The sequence below is a fragment of the Chelonoidis abingdonii genome, chromosome 7 (genome assembly GCF_003597395.2).
Source record: "Chelonoidis abingdonii isolate Lonesome George chromosome 7, CheloAbing_2.0, whole genome shotgun sequence".
Lineage (NCBI taxonomy): Eukaryota > Metazoa > Chordata > Testudines > Testudinidae > Chelonoidis > Chelonoidis abingdonii.
Genome location: NC_133775.1, coordinates 19,111,712 through 19,134,276, shown reverse-complemented (window position 1 = coordinate 19,134,276; position 22,565 = coordinate 19,111,712). Strand labels below are relative to the sequence as shown.

Sequence of the window (22,565 nt, the reverse complement as noted above, 5' to 3'; positions counted from 1 at the left end):
TGATGTTATGATGGGATAGTTACATTTGGGCAATTGATCTTGGATTATCGCGAAGATAAAGTCTGCTCATGGTCTGTGAGGGGATGTTGGATGGGATGGGAACTGGTTACTGCAGAGAATCTTTCTTGGTGCTGAGCTGGTGAGTCTTGCCACAATGCTCAGGGTTTAGCTGATCGCCATATGGGGTCGGGAAGGAATTTTCCTCCAGGGCGATTGGCAGAAGGCCCTGGAGGTTTTTCGGCCTTCCTCTGTAGCGTGGCATGGGTCTGATTGTGTCCATTTATTCTTTTACTTAGATACTGTCTGGTCTGGCCAATGTACATGCAGAGGACATTGCTGGCACATGATGGCATATATCACATTGGTAGGCGTGCAAGTGAACGAGCCTCTGATAGTGTGGCTGATGTGATTAGGTCTATGATGATGTCCCATGAATAGATATGTGGACAGAGTTGGCAACAGACCTTGTTGCAAGGATAGGTTTCCTGGGTTAGTGTTTTGTTGTGTGGTCTGCGGTTGCTGGTGAATATTTGCTTCAGGTTGGGGGCTGTTTGTAAGCAAGGACGTGCCTCTCCCAAGATCTGTACGAGAGATGGATCGTCCTTCAGGATAGGTTGTAAAACCTTGATGATGCACGGAGCAGGAGAGGTTTTAGTTGGGGGCTGAAGGTGATGGCTGGTGGCATTCGGTTACTTTTTTGTTGGGTCTGTCCTGTAGTAGGTGACTTCTGGGTACTCTTGCTTCTGTCATCTGTTTCTTCACTCGGCAGGTGGTACTGTAGTTGTAAGAACACTTGATAGAGATCATTGTAGGTGTTGTCTCTGTCTGAGGGTGTGGATCAAATCGATTGTATCATAGAGGTTGCTGAAGACAACTGGATGTGTGGTGTGGTCTGGATGAAAACTAGAGGCATGTAGGTAAGTATTGCGGTCAGTAGGTTTCCGGTATAGGGTGGTGTTTATGTGACTGTGGAAGTACAGAAAGAACTGATAGGGATTTGTAGGGGATCTTAATGCATGACAGTCTTTGTTAGCAAGAGTTAGACTAACTGTAACCCTAATAACGCGAGATTTGTAGAAGCAAGGATTGTGTGAGGCGAGTGGAAAAGAACTATGTGAGAAGTTGTTTTTCGACCTTGTGTAGATAATACAATATGTAGACTGGAGTCTCTTAAGTGAGAAAAACAAGATATCAGGATGACCTATGTATAAACAAAATGCAGCTGTTGCTTATTATTGTCTGTAACAAAAGTATAAATGCTTGCTGTAATTGTTTACCTGTGGAGAGACCTGTCTAGGAAGGGGAGACCCTATGTCCTAGTGCACTCTCTCCCTGTTGCAGCTGCTAAACAGAATAAAGTATCTGACTCTGCTGCACCCAAACAAAAAGCGAGAACTGAGTTTTTCTCCGACAGACCATTGCTTATCAGCACTGTAGTGTCCAGGAAGTGGATCTCTTGTGTGGACTGGTCCAGACTGAGGTTGATGGTGAGGTGAAAATTGTTGAAATCATGGTGGAATTCCTCAAGGGCTTCTTTTCCATGGGTCCAGATGAGAGCTGAGCAAGCATTGTTCTAAGTCAGCCATAAAAATGTTGGCATAGTGTGCAGCCATGTGGGTACCCATAGCAGTGCCGCTGATTTGAAGGTATACGTTGTCCCCAAATGTGAAATAGTTATGGGTGAGGACAAAGTCACAAAGTTCTGCCACCAGGTTTGCCGTGACATTATCGGGGATACTGTTCCTGACGGCCTGTAGTCCATCTTTGTGTGGAATGTTGGTGTAGAGGGCTTCTACATCCATAGTGGCTAGGATGGTGTTTTCAGGAAGATCACCAATAGATTGTAATTTCCTCAGGAAGTCAGTGGTGTCTTGCAGATAGCTAGGAGTGCTGGTAGAGTAGGGCCTGAGGAGGGAGTCTACATAGCCAGAAAATCCTGCTGTCAGGGTGCCAATGCCTGAGATTATGGGCCGTCCAGAATTTCCAGATTTATGGATCTTGGGTAGCAGATAGAATACCCCTGCTCGGGGTTCTAGGGCTGTGTCTGTCCAGATTTGCTCTTGTGCTTTTTCAGGAAGTTTCTTGAGCAGATGGTGTAGTTTCTTTTGGTAACCTTCAGTGGGATCAGAGGGTGTCATAAACAGATAGCTAAGGGTTAATGTTTCTTTTACCTGTAAAGGGTTAACAAAGGGAACCAAACACCTGACCAGAGGACCAATCAGGAAAACGGATTTTTCAAAGCTCAGGGAGGGAATTTTGGGGTGTGTGTCTTTTGTCTGTCTCTCGGCTATGAGAGGGATCTTTCTATCTTCAAGCTTCTAATCTTCTGTTTCCCAGTTGTAAGTACAGGTATAAGACAATATAGGTTTTTATATTGTTTTTGTATTTACATGTGTGTAGTTGCTGGAATGTTTAAATTGTATTTTTTTTTTGAATAAGGTTGTTTATTCATTTTTTCTTTTAAGCAATTGACCCTGTATTGTCAACCTGATACAGAGACTATGTTTATGTGTTTTTCTTTCTTTTTATATAAAGCTTTCTTTTTAAGACCTGTTTGAGTTTTCTCTGGGTAGGCTAAGGAACGAAGGGAAGGGAAATTCTCTTTGTGTTAGATCTACGGAGGGTGGATCTGAACAGCCTCAGGGGAAGAAGGAGGGGGGAGGGGAGAGATACTTAATCTCTCGGTGCTTGTGTTTCAAGGACTTGAAGCTGTATCTTCCAGGGGAAGCCTGGGAGGGGGTAAAGAGGAGACAAGGGGGGAGGTTATTTCCCTTTGTTGTAAGACTCAGGGCATCTGAGTCTTGGGGGTCCCCCAGGGAACGTTTTGGGGAGACCCGAGGGAGTCAGGCCCTGGAAATTCCTGGCTGGTGGCAGCGATATCAGATCTAAGCTGGTAATTAAGCTTAGAGAGTTCATGCTAGCTTCTCAGTTATGAACGCTAAGGTTCAAATCTTGGGGTTCCCCAGGGAACGTTTTGGGGAGACCCGAGGGAGTCAGGCCCTGGAAATTCCTGGCTGGTGGCAGCGATATCAGATCTAAGCTGGTAATTAAGCTTAGAGGGTTCATGCTAGCTTCTCAGTTATGAACGCTAAGGTTCAAATCTTGGGGTTCCCCAGGGAACGTTTTGGGGAGACCCGAGGGAGTCAGGCCCTGGAAATTCCTGGCTGGTGGCAGCGATATCAGATCTAAGCTGGTAATTAAGCTTAGAGGGTTCATGCTAGCTTCTCAGTTATGAACGCTAAGGTTCAAATCTGAGTAGGAAGCTACGACAGAGGGTAATGGCTTGTAGAATGTGGTGTTGGAGAGCTGACAAAGTTCTTGATCAGATGCAAAATGAAATTTTTATATTGGTTTTCACTGCACAGGATGCGAGGGAGGTTCTGCTACACATGAACTATTTTTTTAGATGACAGTTCTGAGGAACTGTTCCAGATTGAAGTGTCAACACAAGATGTTTTGGAATAAACAGATAAATTAAACAGTAATAAGTCACTGGGATCAGATGGCATTCACCCAAGATTTCTGAAAGAACTCAGATAGGAAATTGCAGAACTACTCATTATGGTATGTAACTAAGCCCCTTTATTTTCAGTTTAAATAATTTTTTACCAAAAAAAAAAAAAAAATCCTGGTTTTACAGAAAGTATTATTCATTTTTTTTTTCAGATTTTCACTCTACTTTTGTATCATGCAAATATATAAAAAATAACATGTTTTATTAAGAAAATACAATACATTCCATGAGATATATGTATTACAATAATACATTAGCCTGTGTGTATATGCAAAGCTGGTTGTTGAAGTGAGGTTATATATTAGTCTAAAAGAGGGACACAATAAACAAACACACATGCAAGCTCTGTGTGCACATCTGAACGTACTGATGAATCTCACGCACAGCCCGTACGTATTTCAAGCTGTTAGCAGATAATAGTTTAAAGATTTGACACACTAAAATGAGAAGTATCAGAATATGTTTCAGAACACAAGGAAGTACTCAAAAGTTTGTTTTTTTTTAAAAGAGAAAAGGATGAAGATGAGTGCATGCGCTGCAAACGGTGTGCCCCAATTATGAAATGTAAATATTTACAGGTTCTGTGTCTACAACAGTAAACTGTTTATTCAAATGAAAAGTTTTATTTGGGGATTAGCAATATATTGTTTTCTTAAACTCAGAGCTGGCATTGTGTTGAGTTCTGTTTTAGTTCAGAAGCAAACCACACTGATGAACAGTATTCAGTGCATTAGTCTACTGAATACTTTTTTCTCCTGTCTTTCCGTCCACCAAAATAAACTCCAGTATTTACCCAGAAAAATCATTAATAGTTTTTTGCACTGATTTTCACCTTTTGTTGTTGTTGTGGTAATAAACACTGATAAATTCCTGGGAAATACTTAATACAATAAAATCTGAAAACAAAGGGCCCTTTATCACTTAAGCAAGACTCTGTATCGGATGACCAATGTAATGCTGATTTTTTAAAAAGAGGTGATCCTGCCAAGTACAGGCTGGTAAGCCTAACTTCAATACCAGGCAAACTGGCTGAAACTAGTAAAGAACAGAATTATCAGATACATAGATGAATACGATATTTTGGGAAAGAGTCAACATGGCTTTTGTAAAGGGAAACCATGCCTCACTAATCTATTAGAATTCTTTGATGGTCAACAAACGTAAATAAGAGTGACACAGTGATACAGTGTACTTTGAACTTTTAGAAAGCCTTTGACAAGGTCCTTCACTAAAGGCTCTTGAGCAAAATAGGCAGTTATAGAATAGGAAGGAGGTTCTCTCATGGATCAGCAATAGGTTAAAAGATAGGAAACAAAGGATAGGAATAAATGGTCAGTTTTCACAGTGGAGATAGGTAAATAGCACAGTCCTCCAACAACCTGTACTGGGATCAATGCAGTTCAAAAGATTCGTAAGTGATCTGGAAAAAGGGGTAAACAGTAAGGTGGCAAAGTTGCAGATGATACAAAATTACTCAAGATAGTTAGGTCCAAAACTAACTGCAAAGAGTCACAAAGGGATCTCACAAAAGTGAGACTGGGCAACACAATGGGAGATGATATTCAATGTTGGTAAATGCAAAGTAATACACATTGGAAAACAATCTCAACTATACATACAAAATAATGGGCCTAAATTACCCGTTTCCCCTCAAGAAAGAGATCTTGTTGTCATTGTGGATAATTCTCTGAAAACATCTCCTCAGTGAGCAGTAGCAGTCAAAACAGCTAACAATGTTAGGAACTATCAGGAAAGAGATAGATGGCAAGACAGAAAATATCACCACGCCACTATATAAATCCATGGTATGCCCATACCTTGCATATTGCTTGCAGTTATAGTCGCTCCATTTCAAAAAAGATAGATTAAATTGGAAAAAGTACAGAGAAGGGCAACAAAAATGTTCAGGATTACAGAACAGCTTCACGCAAGGAAAGATTAAAAAGACTGGGAATGTTCATCTTAGAAAAGAGACTACTAAGAGGGATACAGAGATCTATAAAAACATGAATGGAGAAAGTGAATAGGGAAGCATTATTTACCCCTTCACATAACACATGAAACAGGACTAAAATTAATAGGCAGCAGGTTTAAAACAAACATAAAAAAGAACTTTTTCACACAATGCCCAGTCTACCTCTGAAACTCCCAGAGAATGTTGTGAAGGTCAAAAGCATAACTGGGTTGAAAAAAGAATTATGTAAATTCTTGGAAGACAATCAATGGCTATTAACCAAGACTGACTGCCAGGAACATAACCCCATGCTCTAGATCAGGGATTCTCAAACTTCATTGCACTGCAACCCCCTTCTGACAAAAAAAAATTACTACATGACCCCAAGAGGGAGGACTGCAGCCTGAGCCCCGCTGCCCCATGTGTGTGGTGGGGGTCAAAGCCAAAGCGCAAGGGATTCAGTCCTGGGCGGAGGCCTGTAACCTGAGCCCTGCCACAGCCTGGGCCAAAGCTGAAGCCTGAGACCTGCCACCCAAGTCTTGAACCCCTGGCACCCTTGGGCTTCAGCTTTAGCCCCAGGCCCCAGCAAGTCTAAGGCCAGCCCTAGCAACCCCATTAAAACAGGGTCTCAACCCACTTTGGGGTTCCAACGCACAGTTAAGAGACCTGCTGCTCTAGGTGTTCCTAAACCTCTGACTGCCAGAAGCTGGGACTGGATGACAGGATGGATCACTCAGTAAATTGCTGCCCTATTCTGTCATTCCTTCTGAAGCATCTAGCACCAGCCATGTCAGAAAACAGGATAGGTACTGGGTTAGATAAACCATTAGTCTGACTGAGCATAGCCATTCCTATGCTCTTATCCTATGGGATCCATATGCTGGGAGGAAGGGGGGTAGCAGGATCCTGTGGGGAGCTGAAAGTGGGGGCACAGGAAAGACTCCGAGCGGGACTCCCGAGGGGCACTGTATGTGAGGGGGGGGAGGCTCGGAGTGGGACTCCCGAGGGGCGCTGTGTGCGGTTGGGGGGAGAGGCTCGGAGCCGGACCCCCGTGGGTGCTGTGTGCGGGGCGGGAGCTCGGAGCAGGACCCCCGAAGGGTGCTGTGTGCGGGGCGGGAGCTCGGAGCGGGACTCCCATGGGGTGCTGTGGGTGGGGGGGTGCTCGGAGCGGGACTCCCATGGGGCGCTGCGTGCGGGGGGGAGGTTCGGAGAGGGACCCTCGAGAGGTGCTCTGTGCAGGGGGGGGCTCAGAGCGCGACTTCCATGGGGTGCTGTGTGTGTGGGGTGCTCGGAGCGGGATCCCCGAGGGGCGCTGTGTGCGGTGGAGGTGTCGAAGCGGGACCCTCGAGGGGTGCTGTGTACCGGGGGGGCTCGGAGAGGGACACCCGTGGGGAGCTGCGTGCGGGGGGGAGAGCTCGGAGTGGGACCCCCATGGGGCGCTGCATGCGGGGGGGGTTGGAGCGGGCCCCCCATGAGGTGTTCTGTGCAGGGGGGAGCTCGGAGCGGGACCCGCGAGGACCCCAGCGATGTCGAGGATCCGCTCTCCAGGTCTCCCCTTTGGGCGGGCACGGGAATGGCGGCCGTCTCCTGCCTGCCCTGTGCAGGCGCTGGGGTCCCCCCAGCCCGGCTGGCTCCCCTCCCGGAGCGAGGGCGCCGCAGTACCTGGCTGCTGCTCTCCTCGGGCAGGTTTCTCAGCAGCACCTTGCGCCTGTTGCTCAGCTCCCGGCGGGCGCTCTCCAGCCGCATGGCGATCTCGGGCGGCCGGAGGGGCGCTGCCCTCCCGCCGCGCTTCGGCTGCGCCCCCAGCACCGGCTCCCGCGGAGCCCCGGACAGCTCCGTGCCCGGCTCCGCTGCTGCCGCCGCCATCTTGCAGCCAGAGACAGACATCCCGCCTGGCTGGCAAGGGGCGGGCGGGCCAGCGAGGGCGGGGAGGGGCAGCTGGCTGCAGCGTCTAGGGGGGTCCGCGGGTCTCAGAGAGGGGACCAAAGCCCGGCACCACGGCTCGCCTCCCCGAGCCTGGGACACGAGTGGTCAGGGCCCCCCCCACATGCCGCCCCCCGTGCACCCCTCAGCCCGCCCTCACACACCCCGAACCTGGGGCACCACTGCTCCCCGCCCGCCATTGCTCCCCCTCATCCCCGTGCTCCCCGCACCACACTGCTCCTCCCTTCCCCCTGTGCACCTGCCCTCACTGCTCCGCGACCCCTGTGCATCCCCTCTCAGCTTGTCCCCTCCACCACTGGAGCTTGGGGCACCACTGCTCCGTGCCCCCCATGCACCCAATCCCCTACTGCTCTCCAACCCCCTCGCATCCCACAGCCCCAGCATAGGGCACCACTGCTCCGCACTCCCTACTGCTCTCCAACCCCCTCGCATCCCACAGCCCCAGCATGGGGCACCACTGCTCCGCACCCCCTACTGCTCTCCAACCCCCTCGCATCCCACAGCCCCAGCATAGGGCACCACTGCTCCGCACTCCCTACTGCTCTCCAACCCCCTCGCATCCCACAGCCCCAGCATAGGGCACCACTGCTCCGCACCCCCTACTGCTCTCCAACCCCCTCGCATCCCACAGCCCCAGCATAGGGCACCACTGCTCCGCACCCCCTACTGCTCTCCAACCCCCTCGCATCCCACAGCCCCAGCATAGGGCACCACTGCTCCGCACCCCCTACTGCTCTCCAACCCCCTCGCATCCCACAGCCCCAGCATAGGGCACCACTGCTCCGCACCCCCTACTGCTCTCCAACCCCCTCGCATCCCACAGCCCCAGCATGGGGCACCACTGCTCCGCACCCCCTACTGCTCTCCAACCCCCTCGCATCCCTTAGCCCACTCACCCCTCCACAGCCCAAGCCTGGGGCACTACTGCTTCGCACCCCCCCCCATATACTCTGAGCCACATGCATCCTTGAACCCAACCTCACCCCCTCCTAGTCTGAAGTACCACTACTCCCTGTGCACTGACTCCCATAACTCTCTGCCCCGCACATCGCTCAGCCTCCCACCACTGGAGCTGCCCCTACACCCTCAGCCCACTCCTCCCAGCCTGGGATGCCCCTCCTCCTCTTCCTCACCCCCATCTCCCCCTGAACCTGCCCCTGTACATCTCTGCCCTCTGAGCCCGGTACACTCTGCGCTCTCACCCCCAGGCCATCCATACCCCACTGTTCCCTACTCAACCCCCAGACTGGGACCCCACTGCTTCCTGTGTATCCCTCAAAACCATGCCCTGACCCTGGGACCCCACTGCTCCCCACACCCTATGCCCCCTTCACTTCCCCATATCCCCACTGAGCCTGGGATCCCACTGTGGCACCCCACCCCACTGCCCCCCAGTAGACACCTGCTCCTCCTGCACGCCAAGCCAAGCACCCCACTGCATCCCCTCTGCTCCCAGTAGACCCCCCTCACACACCCACAGAGCCTGGGACTCCAATCTCCACCTTCCATCCAATGAGCCTGGGACTCCACTGTACCCTATCCTGCCCCTCAGTGTACCCTCTCTCCCCACACAGTGACTAAGCTTGTGACATCACTGTATCCTGCCCTCCCTCCCCCTGGTAAACTCCTTCATTCACCTACTGAGCCTGGAATCGTATTGTAGGCCCCTGCACAGTGCACCTCCCCTCCCATCACCCACTGAACCTGGGGCTCCAATGTTGACCCCCAGCCCATGGTCCCAGGATCTCTACTTTGCCACCCCAGTCTCAGTGAATGCCGCTCTACCAGGATTCCCACTTGGAACCTCTTCTCCCTGGGAGCCTACTACATTCCAACCTCTTCTCCCTGTGAGCATACTACATCCCACTACCTACTGCACACTTGGGACTCCCTCTATGCACACAGCCTGTCACCCCAATTTTATCCCCAACTATTCAATGCAGCTGGCACATCACTTCACCCTTTCTGTATTCCAAACCTCCATACACAATACCCTCCCTCATAGCAGGAATCCATTGACCTTTCCTCTTATAAATTCTTCTCTCACCCTAGGTCTTCCATAGAAAAGGGTAAAAAGCCAGATGCAGCTGAATTTTGTACAGAGATAAACATAGCCAGTGCTATTGCATCCATAAAATCTACACCCTGTGCTTGGCTCCACCAAGATCCAGCAGCACATAAACTTGTTTCACCCCATGCACATTTGCTTTGATCCCCATATACATCTCTGGGACACCACTGCATTCTGCTTCACCCTATATCCTTTCAAATGCTGCATCCTGTAGCTCAAGATCCCACTTTGCCATGTCTTCCACTTTTCCCCATAATACACAATTCCCCATGTACATGCCCTCAGAAGCAACTGAAATGGAATCACTTGCAGGAGGACAGCTGCTTCACAGCATGAGTAATACAACAATTTAGGACAGTAAATTAGCAAGGATACTGTATCTTATTGAAAATGCAGGGAGGATTTTAGGTAGGCAAAATATAATTACCCAAGATGGCATTTGGCCAAGACACACGTCTTAACATTCCCATTCTTGTGTAAAGTATTATGGGACTATGGTAAATACAGATTATCTGAATTTTTGGCACTATGTCTCATTTGATAGATGCCACCTCCAACAGGAAGTGTCAGGTCATTCTAGTTTTTATGGCACATCAGTCTGTATATTTTCTAAGTTACCTATCACCTCCTTCTTAGCGAAGCTAGAAGTAATTGAAAAATGAGACATTTTTTAGAACATTTTTGTTAAGAATTTTTGTAATTTTTTAACCAAATCTAATAGAAACATTTTAATTGCTTTCTATACTTTTTTGATTGCCTTTTTTGCTGAACTGACAAATCATCTGCAACACTACATTGTAAACTGGGACACATTTTTGAGAAAATTTTCATTAAGAATTTTTGTAATTTTTTAACCAAATCTAATAGAAACATTTTAATTGCTTTCTATACTTTTTTGATTGCCTTTTTTGCTGAACTGACAAATCTTCTGCAACACTACACTGTAAACTTTTAATTACTTCTAGTCTCTAACAATGATTTTTGTTATGGAATTTCTATTATGAAGCAAAGAAAAGTCTTCTTGAAAGAAAGGAGCCAAATTCCAGTACAACTCTGGTAAGGTTAAGGATAGATATGAACAAGTTATCGGTGTGTCAACTGACTGATTAATCCCAATAATTTATGGCCCCAAAATGCTTTGTTTATTAGGCCTAAGAAGTCTCTCAGTTGCATGGTTTGGTGCATCTGCCTGTCAGAGTTGAAATCCCATATCCATTTACTGGTCTCTCTTTCAAGGAGGTTGTATGCTCTGCTAGCATGAAGAAAGGAATAGAAACTAGAGGGATCTTGGGGCTTTTATTTCCTTATTAAATCCCCTATGACGTCAGTTAAAACACTTAACCTCTCTCTGGCCATGTCCACATGTACAGCACTGTAGCAGCATGTCTGGTGAAGACGCTCTATGCCAATGCGAGAGCTCTTCCGTTGACATAAAAAACCCACCTGTGCAAATGGCAGAACACGAGCACTTATATTGGTGTAACTTATGGCGCTCAGAGGGGATGGTTTATTCACACTCCAAAGTGACATAAGTTATACCAACATGGGCCGTAGTGTAGACATATTTTACTTATCTCAGATGAAAAACTACATAAAAAAAGCTGGACTTTACTGAAAGCCACATGCTGAACTGTGTAAATAAAGTACAGTAGGCCAAAACCTAGACCAAAACATTTATCAATGCATCAGTAGTGTTACTATATAAGGTATTTATTACTCTCCCTCCATCTGGAACATTATTTGTTGCATTGGTCATGGCACAATAGGAAGGATATTAGTGGAGAGAGGCTACAGCATAAAGACAACAAAATGATAACAGGTCTCAATGATATAAAATAAGAGAGGTCAGGGTGATTTCCATTGGGCTGTATTTTTAAGGTGAAAACAGATGTTCAAGAAGAGGTAGAATAAACTTGGGAGAGAAATGTGTCACACTAGTGATGGTTTCAAGCATTTGGCAGTTATCTAATATAAGAATATAGGGGCAGCACAGTTTCATACAAAGCACTAGCTATGTGGTACAGGCTTATATTGTTAATGTTAGCAGATTTACAAATTGTTATTTTTATTACAATAGAACCTAGAGGCCTCAACCACTGATAGTAAAAGTTAATAAAAAAAGGAAATTAGAAAAATACTTTTCACATGACGATTCTGTTAGCAGTTCAGTCCTTAATGGTGATAGATGCTCCAAGAAAGTTATAGTTACAACAGGGATAATATCCAATGTTATACAAAATCCTTGGGAAAGATAAAATCTGCCAATGAAAAGTCTTAATTTCTTCAAATAAGGCAATTTTGCCAGACAAGGATTTTAATATCAACCATTAACTGAAATATTGATGCTAAGTATTATATCCTCAAATCAAGTACACAAACAAATCATGTGGCTGACTATTTAGAAAATGTATTTCTTGGACCATGAAAAAGCTGATAGCTCTACTAAAAGTACTGAAACGTTTTAAAGATTCATTTCCAGATTAAGTTATCATTCAGTTGTGGCTTTGCTTTTTTATTTTTCAAGATACAAGCACCATATAGCAATGAAATAATCAGATTTTGAGAGCAGTTAAATTACTGAGCACACAAAAATATTCTTATTTTTAGCAAATGGATTCTGTGTTAGTTAATTATATGCTATTGACAATTTATCTTCCCTATAATGATTACCTTCTCAACAATTGCTTACTTTATTGGCTTTTACATGGGCTGCAGGGTATCGGAATACAGGTAATGGAAGGTTAATGTGCCATGCTAAAAGAAATGGTTCAGAAACGGTATAGTTTTATTTAATTAGTGGAATAAAACTAATGTCAGAACCTATTGTACTATGAGATAAGGCTATCAATTTTTTTTCTTGTTTAGAGACATTTAAAGAGATAAATTTTACAAATAAAGATTAAGCAAGTATTACTTTGATCATGTGAAGCTAGTTGCATTGATAGAAAGGACTATTAAATTATTATATCAACATTGCATTTTTCAAGTCTCATTCTATAAAGTGTTACATTCTCAGTAGAGATCCAGACTGAGTACTTGGATTCACACTTAGGGCCCAATCCAGCAAAGACTTCTGCATGTAACTTTAACCATTGTACTACTCATCTGAGTAAAATGACTCACATGCATAAATCTTTGCTGGTTTGGGTATTGCTGTGGGATGCCTGAAATTTAGTATTTTTATTAATATTTTTATTTAGCTATGTGCCTGAGGCAAAATCCCCCAAACCAAATCAAAACATTTCTTATTCTCTCACCTACATCAGTGTAACCAGCCATTGGCAATGGAATTACTTCCGTTTTATACTAGTGCAAATAAGAGGAAATTATGTTCCCTATAACTCTAAGGGCTTGTCTACACACTGAAATTTCCCAGCATAGTGATACCACTATAATTATAGTGCTGTAGTTACCCCAGTATAAATCCCCGTGTGGATTTGCTTATTCCAGAATAAGAGTGCTTTTTTCCAATTTAGCTTATGTTACTTTGAAAGCAATATAAAAGAGTTACAGCCCTAAAACAGTTACATTCTTACTTACCCTTGTGTAAAATGGAAATAATTCCACTGAAGTCAATTGAATTACACTCTTGTAGGCAAGAAGGGAAACAGACCCATCTTGTCTGGATTTGGTTCAGGGCCGTACCTGTAATCAAAGTCCTATATATGAATACTCCTAAATTTGAGGATTCAAATCTGCATCTGAACTGTCTTAAATTTTGGGGTGTTCCGATTCAGCCTAATACAGAAATAGGCTTGTACTGTAAGTGTTCATAGGGCCATAATGTAGGAAGTAATTTGGTTCTTTAATGTATTTTTACACCACCACAAATATATATAGCATATTGATCACCGACACTCTCACCCATGAATACAACAATACATTGACATGACATGGTCCTTGGATTGACCCTACACTGCATTTTGCTAAATTTTAATCTTGAAGTTTGACTTTTCCTCTTTTTTGTTATTACTATTTTAAATCAAATATAAATTTTAAAATCTTTGCTATCTTAAAATCTCCATTTTGTACAAATAATGAGATTTGTTGCCTAAATACCAATTAGAGATGGATCTGAACCACAAAATTTGTATCTGGATTCAAATTTCTCCAAAATTCAGTGACATCTGGACACATTTCTAATGATACTGAGATGCAAACGAACTAGTGTTTCTGTAGATATAGTAACAGCCAAGGTTTAGAGCCATGCACTGAATTTGGAAAAATCCAGACCACCCTCCCTGCAGTAGGAGATGAAGGAAATATGTAACTGCAAACCCTTCAGAAAATGGCTACTTTGCTTATGTCTCCCTTTTGCATATTTTTTGAACTCTGGAACATTTTTATTCATTATTGAAATCCACCATTCCTATGACTAGGGACCAGAACCCATCCGCTGCAGCAAAATGCAAACTTTAATTTAAAAAAAGTTTCTAGCCCTCCTTAATGCAAATAAGAGTGTAAACCAATTTTTAAAAAGTGTTTTCCAGATTTCATATACAGCTTGAAAGAATAAACTCAGAAGTAAGAGTTGCCTCTTCCATCTCAATGGGGTATAATTTTGAAATAAAAATTTACATGTTATTATCAACATATTAATGAATTCAGTGCTGATCATTTAAGTATCCACCCAACATATTTATCTCACAAACATAAATTAGTTCCAACAGCTACTATAGGTGCTAAATATAGTTTGCATTTTCAATACCAAATTCTGAAGCACAATGAAAATAAAAAGATTTGGGGGCAATGATTTAATATCAAATGAAACACCACAAGGGTAATAGTTACTGAGTTATTCATTTTTATGATAAAATAAAAATCTGAAATAAAAAATCTGAATCTGTTGCATAATCTCCAGTCTGCTGTAGAATGCAGGGTCAGCTGTCTGTGATGTACATGATTATAAGCTCGATGATTAGCAATCAGAATAATTCCAGACACTCAGACTGAAGTTTTGATAGAGTCAGGCGTTATGGATTGATGAGTGTATGTGCTTAACTGTTAGGCTTATTTGAATACAGAAGATACTTCAATTAATGTTTAGTTCTCAAAGTACTTAGGAACATAGGAATTGCAATATTGGGTCAGATGTCAGATCCATCTAGTTAAGTGTCCTGTCTGACAGTGGCCAGCTGGCTAGCACCAGATTGTTTCCAAGACACCAAGTTGCATGATTCAAGCAGAGATGCAGTCAACAAATGTCCACTTTCTCTTTGCTTGTACATAACATATGTCTACATAACATATGTAATGACACTAAATATTCTTGGTGTATTTCAATATATGACCAAAATCAGACATTTCTGAACTGTTGCGCTTGACCTCCATAACAATGCTAAAGCATGTTAAAAACTGACACACAAAATGTTCATTGGAGACATCCTGGCCCGGTTTACACTTAACATATAGATCAATGTAGCTATGGCACTCAGGGGTGTTTGCTGTAACTATGCCAAACTAACCCCCAGCCTAGATGTGGCTATGTTGATGGAAGAATGCTTTCATCAACCCAGCTAGTGTTGCTTTGGGGAGGTGGTGTTCCTACAGCAATAGAAAAATCCCTTCCATTGTTGTAGGCCTGGTCTACACGATGGGGTTATGCTAGTGTAGATATCGCCTTTGCCTACAACTGAAAATCCACTTCTTGACTGGAAATTGGTAGCTGTTAAAGATGGTGCAGCACAACTATTCAGTGGTTAGAAATAATGCCTCAACAAGTCAGGTATACGCTATATACTTTTGCCCGCATTGCTATGTCAGCAAGTGGTATGAAATGTGATCCTTCACGGGAATAGCTATTCCAACCAACGTCCCTAAGGCAGACACAGCTATACTGGCAAAGCTGCTCTTTTATGAGTATAGCTTGTTTCGCTTGTGTGGGATGGAGGGTTTACTGTACCAGTACAAAGCATGCCTTTGCCAGTATAGCTGTGCTGACACTAGGAGTGCTTTGACAATACAGTATACCAGTATTCCTATAAAAATACATCACTCCTACTGTAGACATGGCCTCAATAAAAAGACGTGGTTGGTTGACTGAAAGTATTCAGTTACCAATTTTATAGCATAGAAACAAGAAAAATATCTGTAAAATAGCAATTTTGGCTTCAAGAACAATAGCCATTTACACTAAATACAGAGCACTAAATGTTAAATATTGATGTCTTAGCTATCTATTGTTAGATTGTTGTAGGATTTATATGTATATTGTACTTGGTTTGGAGCATGCATTCATATAACTTGTAAAGTAAATAAGTGTTCAAAGAAAATCAATACAATGAAACATAACTTATGTCTTTTTCCAGAACTGCAGTATTTACATTAGGATTTATAACCTTTGTTAATCAGGGCATATCTTCGCCAGATTACTTTGAAGGGCATATTTAAACTCAGCAGGAATCTCCAAATAAACCACCACAAAACAAGCCCATCTCTTTGAGTCATAACTCAGGACCAGAGAGAATGAGACTGAGCAGAAATATTACCCTTTAGGGCCCTAAGCACAAGCATACCTCTCTTCAGTAAACTGCACTGTAGGTTACTATACTCAAGATGAGACCCCAGACCCCAGCAACACACAGTCACACCCCATTCTATCACACTTCCCTCCCTGCTTCAGAATAAATCCTTCCCCCACCTGCATGGGCCTCATTCTCCCTCGTCAATTTTAATGGGACTTTACTGGCCTGAAAAGCTATGCTTCAGCAAAGTTTGTATGAGAAAAAGACTCCTTGGGTATCTGTCAGAGGCAGATGGGGTAACAGTGTGTTTGGAGTTCAATCCTGTGTACCTTCATCATTTGTGTCCATTCCTAATCCAGCGGCAGATTGCTAGGGGGTTGCCGTCCTGCTCTTCAGCATGCTGCAAATCTGGGTTCCAGGCCCAGAAGTCCTTTCTTCCCCAGTCTCTCCTGTACGTACATGCTACCTTTGCACTGTGCCAAGGGAGGGGCTGGAGCCCAGTAGTATTAGGAGATGCCAGCTCTCACTTAAAAGGTTACTGGAGGCAAGAGTGTAGGACTAGATGGTCATAATGGTCCCTTCTGACCTTAAAGTCTATGATTCTATGAATAGATCTACGAATACAGTTCTGCAGCCTCACGAGGAGCCTATCATGTAACATTATGGGTCAACGTTCTTAGAGTAAAAACAAAAATGGAATGCTAGTTGGTGTCTGCTGAAGGCCACCAGATTACTCCACAGAACAGGATGACCAGATCCTTAAGCACCTACCTATAATATATAGGAAAAAAAAGCTGCATTTGTCATAGGGGACTTCAATCTGAGTGAAATGCTAGAGGTCTTATAACATAGGAACTAAATATCCTTGGAATTTCTAAAAAGTACAGATGACTATTTCCTAACTCAAAAAGTGTTGCATCCAACATGGAGGAATTATATAACCTCATCTAAGCAAACAAAAGAACTGATCACAGAACTAAAAATTAGTGATTGCTTAGGTGCAAAAGATGTCAAAATTATTTTCTAAGGACAGAAACAAAATAAGTGAGACTGAAGGGTCACCAAAGAGAAAGGGAAACTAACAGAGGTGAAAGTAAGCCGGTACGGCATACCGGCAAGAACCAGTACACCGTGCTGGACTGGACCAGCTTCCCCAGGCTGGCAATTTATAGGGCCCAGGGCTCCCTGCAGTGGTCAGAGCCCCGCGCCCTTTAAATCACCTCCCGAGCCCTGCTGCTGGAGCCCTGGAGTAGCAGCGGCAGGGCTCCGGTGGTGATTTAAAGGGCCATGGGTTCCGGCTGCTGTGGGGAGCCACGGGTCCTTTAAATCGCCCCTGGGCTCCCAGCTGCCAGGGGTGATTTAAAGGGCCTGGGTATTTAAAGGTCCGCCTCTTCCAGTTGAGGCCATGCCTCTTCTGGTTGAGGTCACGCCCCCTGCTCAGGACTCCGGAGTACGGTTAAGTTCTTTAAGTTACTTTCACCTCTGGAAACTAAACAAAAAACCAAACCAAACCAAACCACACAAAGGTACCATGAAAATTGTGAAATCAAACCACAGAGTCAGATGCTTTGCTGTGTAAATCAGCATAGCCCCATTACTGCTCTCATTTACACCAGCTGAGAATCTGGCTCTTTGTGGAAAGAAAAACTTGACAAAAATCTCTAATGCATTGCCACTCAAGTCACACAATAAGTGACTGAATAACTGGCACATATTGAGAGAGGGTCACATACATCTCACTGGTCATTGGTTTTCAGTCTGACAGCCAGCTTGTCATTAACCACTCTGCGAGACTTCAGTGTTTAGACTGGACATTTCACAATAATCCATAACTCTGTCCCTAAAAAATGTAATAACTTATTAAAATGTGGAAAATTGGCAACACAGAAACCTTTCCATGAGCATTTTAAATTTATGTAAGTTTAAACTATTTTGATATTCAATAATAAAAAGGAATGGTTTCCACAGAAACTGTCATGTGACTTTTTTGCTGTTTGTGATATACAGAAACACTTACAGATGTCTCAGACTGACTTTATGTTTTTTCTGTTTTTATGAGGAGGAAAAAAAATTCCACTCTCCTGGTATCCAGGTTTTCTGGATGAAGTTACAAAAATAACTCACTTTGGTTTATGTTTTCAGAAACATTTTTTTTCAGTCTGGCTGCAATTAAAATAAACAGATTTTTAGCTGTTAATATTATTGTGCAAGAATTACATCTTGTAGATTAGTTACTAGAACTTGCAACTTTTGAAACTATGCGAGATTCAAACAGAAATTTAACATTATGCCATTGGAATTCCCAGTAGAATTAAACTAAATAAAATTTCTCTAAGAAAGAAAACTGGAGACTGAATACACATTTGGACCATAACTATTTCACAGACTTTCTTTTTTACTGCTATTGGCAGTGCCAAATTATTTCAGCACACATCTGATATTACCACCTATGGTTATGGTGGAAGTGTTTTAAGTTATCAGTTTAATCCATCAATTAAAATAAAACTGGAAATGTTTAACATTCTAATGCAAGACTGGTCTATTACTCAACTGCCATCACACCATGAGATGCAAAATAAAGAATGAAGACAGGCATGTTTTTAAGGACTTCCGTATGGCATGGTGCAACAGGCTCCCTTCTCCAGCCTTCAGACCACCACCAAAAGGCCAGATGCTTTTGAATTTATTAACACCAGTATTTTATTCATTGGGTCTCCTTCCCCAGATCACGAGTATAGCCTTGTGCTGCAAGTTCCTTTCTCCCTTTTAACAGATTTTTCTTATATGTCACCAGCTTTGCAACAATTTGAACAAATTTCTTTTATCATCATCATCATTTTTGTTTCACCTCTTTGAACAGAACTGTACAACCTTACAAGATTCACTATCATCAGCACCCATACTGCTGCTTTTGTGAGTACTTCATGAATTATCTTCTGTTCCCTCTCTCACTTTGAATGGGCAAGGTTCAGATAACTTTTCATGGTTTAAGTGCCTGATAAAATGCCTCTAGACAACTCATAACCAACTTTCCTTTCAAAATCATGTTGCCAAAGCAATAAGTCCAACATGTAAAAATCATTTCCTTTGATCCATTGTGAAGCTATAAATCCTGAACATGTAAACAGCTTCACTGACCTGAGTGGACTAGCTGGGTTACTTGTAGAGCCATACTCACACAATAGCCATAAAATCATTTCCACACCATAATCTGTTAAAATTACTGAAGGCATTAAGATCACTTAGGATCAATGAACACACATATAAAATGAAGCTCATCATATCTTTAGTACTGAACAGGCTTAAAAAATTTCATTTTCCTGGAAGAATGAAGAGAAACGTGTGTAATGAGGCTGACTTAATTGACAGAGTTTCAGAAATCAAAGCAAGTAAAAATTAATTAAAGGCCACATGGTCTACTGGTTAGAGCTAAAATCCAGCAGGCTCCTGGGAACTCAACTGAGCAAACAGTTCACTATGTGTCCTTGAACCTCAGTCAACGTAGCTGAATAGCTGGGGAAGGGCATGGCAGCAAAACACTCATTAAAAAGAATAATGCTGCAGCTCATCTTTTCCGGGTACATTTATTTCATTCTCTCACTCCACTAAGCACCCTCCTGTAGACAAACACTCGCACCTCTTTATATACTGGACTTTTTGTTTTGACAGTCCAATAAATGTCTCACATTGAAGCAGATTCACCAAGACCATGTGTCCCCAAATGGGCACAGCCAGCTTTCAGCTATCAAAGTGCTTGGAATTGGGATTTGATAAACCTGTACATTCTGTAGACTATGAAACTATGTCCTTGCTTAGTACTCTACAATAAAACAAGGGTATGGCAGAGATTAAAGTCCTCCTGTGTTCAATGCAAGCCTCCTGTGTTCAACTGCAGCCAAAAGTAGCTAAAGTTGAGAGGGCAAACCACAGAACGGTTACTCCCTATGCAGGGTGGCTGGTTTATGGCTGGTTTAAGGATTGGGCAAAGAACTGGGCACCGTGTTGATAGCATGTTTGTCCTTATATAAATCTAGGAAGGAATGCATGTGAGAAAGGGCTAAGAACTTCACCATTCACCCGGGAGAGATGACAATTGCGGTACAACTACTTTGATTGCCAGGGCTGGGATTTATATGGAGATGTTCACAGGCTCACTAATGATACCTTGTTGTTTCAGACTTGTACCACCTATCAGCACAGGGCTTTAAGATGGCTACAGATCTAGAAACTCTGATAAAGAAGTTAATAGTCTGCCAACACACCTCTTCTTACTCCTTAAGTTATGTAATAGCAGAAGCTTCAGCTGTTCTCATTATTGCAAGCACATATCAGGTATCTCTCTCCATAGGAACTGGGCATACTGTAAATGGTTAAGAATAAAAACAACAAAACAGGGACTAAATACACACACCATGACCCCTTGCGGTTCAGCAACCTTCAAGGCTGATTGCTGGGGTTTTAGATTAAGCAACTAGCACAAAGCCTGGACAAAGAGATATGTCATACAATGCTTCCTCAATGCAGCTTAGATGTATTTCTGACAGAAGCACTTCCAGAAACTAAGGCTTGCTACTGAGAACACACTGCTGTCTGTTCCTGTCCACATGTTAACAGGCAATGTTTTAACTTAACACAACTAGGTAAAATATTTCAGTTAAAAAAAACTAGTAATTTACTCTCCGCTAAGTGGCATAAGTGTTATTAATCTGTTTTCCTTTATGCTGTCTGCATTCACACACATCAATAAAACAATTATATATTATACATAGATTTCCAGTTGAAGCTATTAAAATGTTATAGTGGATACACTAGAGGAGTGGGACATTGATTTGTAGCTCATAAATATGACAGTACAAGATTAATAATTTGTATATACATTCTGTAAATAATATTGTTAGTTTAATTAGGGCTTTACTTACGTGGCCTCTTTCTCATAACGAAAAAGAGCCACATCCTCAACTGGTGTAAATCAGAATGTACTTCAGTGGAGCTATACTAATTATACCAGGTGTGGATCTGGCCAATTGTATTTTTTTCTTTCATTTCCATTTATACTACTGTAAAGAAAACTATTCTGTTATAACTCAAACTAAAGGACTGGAGGGAAAGGTAGTATACTCCATTAGTTCAAGAGCGTCTACTAAGGACTTATCTACATGGGGAAGTTAGTATGACATAAGCTAGCATGTCAATTTGGAATACCATAGCTATTCTGCACTAACCCCCTGCATGGACACTTTTGTTTCACATCGAGTACCTTTTTGTGACTTAGATTAATCCACTTTAAAGTGGACTAAAATGAGAGCTCTGCAGGGGTACTATAGGATTGGATAATTACTTAAGAGTAACTACAGGATTGTGCTTAATATATAGTACAAACCATTAGCAAAACCTTTTGCAATTTTTATTTTAGCAATTTCCATCTTTGAAGGCTTAAAATTTCTTGCTTCTTAACCAGGGCCGCCCAGAGGATTCAGGGGGACTGGTCTTCGGCGGCGTGGGGCCCCCGCTGCTGAATTGCCACAGAAGGCTTGGCACTTTGGCAGCGGGTCCTGAGGCGGAAGGACCCCCTGCCACCGAATTGCCGCCGAAGACCCGGAGTGGAAGAAGCTCCGGGGTCCCGGGCTCCGCGAGAGTTTTCTGGGGCCCCCGGAGTGAGTGAAGGACCCTGCTCCAGGGGCCCCACAAAACTCTCGTGGGGGGCCCCTGTGGGGCCCGGGGCAAATTGCCCCACTTGCCCCACCTCTGGGCGGCCCTGTTCTTAACTACATATGCTTTTTGTTTTGCCTTATGCTAATGCTGAGATGGCACATTTTCCCTTTCCCTTAGCAAATATGAAAAGAGTAGTAGCTCATTGCCCAAGAGCCAGGTATTATCGTTGATTCTCACTGAGAACTCCCAGTAAGTTGGGCACAAAGATCAAAGATATTCTGTGCTCCAAAACGAGAAACAAGATTCCAGCATGAACATCTCAAAAACATGAACAGGATTTAATATCTTTCAGGAACTGCCTGCTCAGAACTCCCCCCGGCCCCTTCCCATAAAACCAGCAATAAACAGCAAAGCAAACACAATCACATTTTCAATACCTTATTTTTTCTATACGCTGTTATTACTGGCCAAGGTAAGCTTGCATTGTGCTTGAACTTTCCCAGGAGATTTACTGTTCAAAGTAGTTACAAACAGGGCTTCTTAAAATAGATTTTTAAAACAAATACTGTAGACTCCATGTAAAAATAAAGCCCATCAGAACTAGAGAGAGACCCATCGAGATAAGAGTCCTGACTGTCAAGATGTTTACAGAACTTTCCTTTGAAATTCTCATTCAGCCACAGAATGAGAGGGAAATGAAAGGGAACAATCTGAGTTCAACCATAAGTAATTCACAGAACTATACTTTATACAGTTTATTTCACTAGAGATTGAAATTTTATACATAGTATAAAGGGGTATCCTGATATCACACGTATACTTACTTTACTGTACTGTTTATGAACCTATTTTTTTTTTTTTACATAATACAGTATTAAGTACCCTATTCATTAAAATGGTATTCAGAAACCTTTAAAAAAAATCCCTACATAAATGGATGTTTATCATATGCACAGTGCAAGAATG

At 43.0% G+C, this 22,565-nt stretch overlaps 1 protein-coding gene across 15 annotated transcripts in view; it reads right to left on the bottom strand.

Moving 5' to 3' along the window:
- The window catches only part of RAVER2 (ribonucleoprotein, PTB binding 2), a 77,408-nt gene extending 69,926 nt beyond the window's left edge, over window positions 1–7,482 (bottom strand). For 14 of the 15 annotated variants that reach the window (XM_075067676.1, XM_075067679.1, XM_075067682.1 and 11 more), the window contains exon 1: window positions 7,131–7,356. In XM_075067676.1, coding sequence (XP_074923777.1) covers window positions 7,131–7,355 — 225 coding nt within the window. In that variant the 5' untranslated portion in view covers window position 7,356. Of the gene's footprint in view, window positions 1–7,130 lie in introns of all 15 variants that reach the window. The other variant, XM_075067685.1, reaches the window with a different exon arrangement.
- Between the last annotated feature and the right edge of the window lie 15,083 nt (window positions 7,483–22,565).